At 31.1% G+C, this 4,285-nt stretch overlaps 1 protein-coding gene across 1 annotated transcript; it reads right to left on the reverse strand.

Annotated features, from left to right (window-relative positions):
- Nucleotides 1-1,570: 1,570 nt before the first annotated feature.
- LOC145797668 (uncharacterized) lies at nucleotides 1,571-2,343 on the reverse strand. The gene is made up of 3 exons (XM_082885070.1): nucleotides 2,316-2,343; nucleotides 2,176-2,189; nucleotides 1,571-2,008 (listed from the first exon to the last, which is right to left on the reverse strand). The coding sequence occupies exons 1-3, from the start codon at nucleotides 2,341-2,343 to the stop codon at nucleotides 1,571-1,573; spliced, it is 480 nt and encodes a 159-aa protein (XP_082741196.1).
- Nucleotides 2,344-4,285: the final 1,942 nt, after the last annotated feature.

Consider the following 4,285-nt stretch of genomic DNA (forward strand, 5'->3'; position numbering starts at 1 on the left):
CCGATCATGTTCAGTGCATGTACTTATTGCATAACACCCACCTATTTGCTTAAGGTCACTACCTCAATGATGGAGTTAATCATTCTATCATATAGCAGCAAAACAGGTGTAGGCCGTAGTAGTGCGACGCCCAATCAACACCCATAGCCTAGAACATTAATTGGGTCTACAAGGCACCAAAAAATCATAACTCCCAGCTTTTGGTTCATTAACCATTAGCATGTTTTTCTACAATGTTACCCAAGGGACCTTATGTTCACATCATATGTAACATTAAATATAACATTACCCATAATAACATACAAAATACAAAATATAAAATGCCAAGTAATTTATATAATCAATTAATAAAGTCAATAAATTTGTTTTTGAGGGCACAAATGCTAACATTCTCCCACTTGCACTCAAAACCAATTACACATGTATTTAATACCATTCTCTTTTAAATAATTTCAAAATTATCTAAAAGGTATTCTCCCCACGATTTGATCGAAGAGCTTTGATACTTTTTCCAAGTTGCTACGAAATTCCTTGAACTTTTCAAAGGATTCAGACTTATGTTTCATTAGGTATAAATAATCATACCTAGAATAATCATTGGTGAATGTAATGAAATGGTAAAACCACCTCTTGCTATGTGATTTGTTGGACCACAAACATCTGTGTGTATTAATTCCAAAAATTCTGTGGCTGTAATTCCTTTTCCCAGAAATGGAATTTTTAGACATTTTTCCTTGCAAGCAGGGCTCACAAATTGGATAAGACTCAATTTTCAAAAAAAACTAAAGGCCCATCCTTGACCAATCTATTTAGATGTTCTAAATTCATATGACCGAGTTTCAAGTGCCACATGTAAGTTTGATTAACATCCCTTTTTCTTTTAAGGGGTAACATACCAATGGATATATCATTCTCACCACAATTAATGGAATTATCAATAGGACTAATAAAGTAGAGACCATCTATTAAAATGCCAGAAACCACAAATTTATTATTGTGCTTAATAACAACTTTTGAAGAAAAGGAAAAACAATATCCCAACAAAATTAATTTTGAAACAGAAATTAAATTTCTACGGATGTCTGGCACAAATAGACAATCTTCTAAAACTAGAGTTCTATTAAATGATAATTCCAAAAAAAAAAAATTTCCTATGGAAACTGCAGCAACTGTTGCACTTGTTCCCAACTTTATTAGCATCTCCCCTTCATTAAGCCTTCTGGTCTCCTTGAACCCCTTCCGAAGGTTTGTCCTTTTTCAGTGTTGCCAAATAATGACGGCAGTTTCTCTTCCAATGGCCAGGCTTTCCGCAATGGAAACAATTTCCTTTGCTTTTGTTTTTATCTATGCCCTTTTTAAAAACACCTTGTGTTTTTCCAGAGAACTTAGAGCCCATAGATTCTTTATTAAAATTATTCTTGCCCTTAGGCTTGAATTTTCTAGGACTTTCCTTTTCACCCATCATCACAGTGGGCTGGCTCTTTTTAATAAGATCCTCTGCTGCTTGCAACATATTGAGCAGCTTTGATGGTGCAACAATCATCTTATTCATATTGTAATTCAAAATAAACTAATTATAAGAATCTGGTAAAGATGAAAGTATCACATCAATTTTAGTTTCACCATCAATATCCGCACCCAAAGTTTCCAGTATGTTAATGAAAGACATCATTTTCAGAACATGTTCCCATACTGGAGTACCTTCCACCATTTTGGTGGACATAAAACCTTTCATGGCTGTTTGGCGTGCACTTCTGCTCTGTTCTCCAAACATTTCTTTCAAGTTAACCATCATGTCTTTTGCAGTAGGAACACCCTCATGCTGCTTTTGCAACACATTGGTCATTGAGGCCAATATGTAGCATTTTGCAACATTATCTGCCTCATGCCACTTCCTAACAGCCTCACGTTGTTCATCAGTGGCATCTGCCTCAAGAAGTGCAGGTGGATCAGTGGTTAGGACATGATTCAATTTTTCAGCAGTGAGGACAATTGTTAAATTTCTCTTCTAGTCCACACAGTTTGATCCAGTCAAACGTTTATCATCAAGAATTTTGGACAAAGGATTAAAGTTGTTCATTTTTAACTGCATATGTTAAAAATTAAAACATGTGTCAGAAGAATATAAGTATTGCATTATATATAAATCCATAAGACGCGGGATTTTGAATCTACTATAGTAATGCTCACTAGAATTTTTATTCAAACAATTTATAACCCCACAAATATAACATTTATATTTAAAACATTCATAGTGAGCATTGGGAAACCAATCCTGCATGTACAAAAATTTCTTTTGAAATAAGTGAACATACCTTGAATGGGTGGGTAGCTACTACCCATCATAATATCATCTCATGTTACCAATTTTTATTTTTTCTTTTAGAAAAGTTAAATTTATTCATGACTCCCAAATTTTCTTTTGGCCTCCAAATCAACTCATATGACACCTTTTGGTTATCATATAGTATTTGTCTAAGTGCAAACCATTGTTTAGATACATAGCATGAACATGTAAGATTATGCCTTCATTTTAGCCAACACTCCCACTAGTCACACTTATACTTTTCACAAAATAAATAAAACAAACTAATTAATTAAAACCCAGCTGACCCTTTTGCTATCATTTGAATCTCAATTAATCAGTATTTTTATTTACCAACAATGGAAGGCCATAGGCATTATTTTTCTTAAAATAATCCTATTTAACACTTAATTATTAAAATGGGGTACCAACAATATTTATAACTAATTTATCTCCATAAATTAGCAAATTAAATTTTCATTTTATCATAAGTAACATGAAACCCAAAAAAATATATATATAATCATGAATATGGTTATATGCCATCAACAGTAAAATAATTTTCGGGAGAAAATCTACAAAGATTTTTATCAACTGAACAACCTCCCACTAACTATGGCATGTCTAAAGCATGATAAAACATTAATTCTACATGATAACATCTCAATGTAATTCATAAAATAAAACATGTTAGAATATTTAATCATGGAATTAAAATTCTCAATATAAGTAAATCATGTTATTTAAAATAACAATATACTACAAGTTTTAATCATTTAAAAGATCTTAACATGTTGTATACAATATTTACATAATGCCATAGCATATTTCTATGATTTTTGTAATTTTTTGAAATTTTCTAGAATTATAAGTAATTAATAATTACACAAAAAATCAGAAATAAATATTACAGAATCTGAAAAATAAAAAAATTATACCAGTAAACAAAATTACATAGCATTAGTCTACAGTAAAAATTTCAGGTCCAGAAACCAAGTCATGCTCCACCAAGAGCAATTTAACATAAAAAATTGAATTATTCATTAATGAAAAAAACATATTTTATTTTACATAAAATTCTGAAATTTTATAATCTTGTAGAAAAAATAATTACGAGTCCAATGGTATAAGTCATGTATCAAACAGAATTATAACGAATAATATAGAAGCAATTAACTTAGTTTTAAATTAAAAACCAAACAAACAGGGCTTTAATAAGTCCACCCCTGTACCCGTGCGTGGTAGAAACGGATGACATCATTATACGTGTCAGTGAGGTCAGCAGCCCTCTCCTTATTATTATTATTTTTCTTGAAGCTGTAATCGTGGATATGGACCATGCATCAACAGTAAGCAAAAATAAATAATAAAAATAAAATAATGATTCCATGTGAATGCCTTTTAGGCCAATCCCTAATAAAACAAAGCCTGAGGTGCACCGTTATCACCGATTAAACAGCACGTTTTATTTTTATTTTTATTTTTATTTTTTGAAACGGTGACATGTGCCTAATATATATACACATATATTATTTATTTCACCTACTGATATGAAACTGCGAAACCATTCTTTCCTCCTTTTTTTTTTATTTTAATACTATTTCGGTCTTTTTTCTTTTGTGATTAATACAAGAAAATATAGATTATATATATTCACAAATTATATAATCAACTATTACGCAAGACAACATTGAATGTCCATATATGAAAAACAAAAAATAGATTCATGTAATCAAAATGGCATGGCTCTGATACCAATGAAAGTTTGTGGAAAAATAATTAATTTTGAAAAACACTTTTCAAAGAAACACCACCTGATTACACAATCTAAAATACCTTCTCCAAGTGAATTGTTGATAATACCTCACCAAACGATCTAAGTGTCTCGCCCCCAAAGTGATTCACCTTGCACCCTCTTTGATTTATTTTTGTGTATATATTTTTTACAGACCTTAAAAATTCTGATGGCCAATTTTTGTA

This window comes from Camellia sinensis, chromosome 8 (genome assembly GCF_055761805.1).
Source record: "Camellia sinensis isolate YWXY chromosome 8, ASM5576180v1, whole genome shotgun sequence".
In the NCBI taxonomy this organism is placed as follows: Eukaryota; Viridiplantae; Streptophyta; class Magnoliopsida; order Ericales; family Theaceae; genus Camellia; species Camellia sinensis.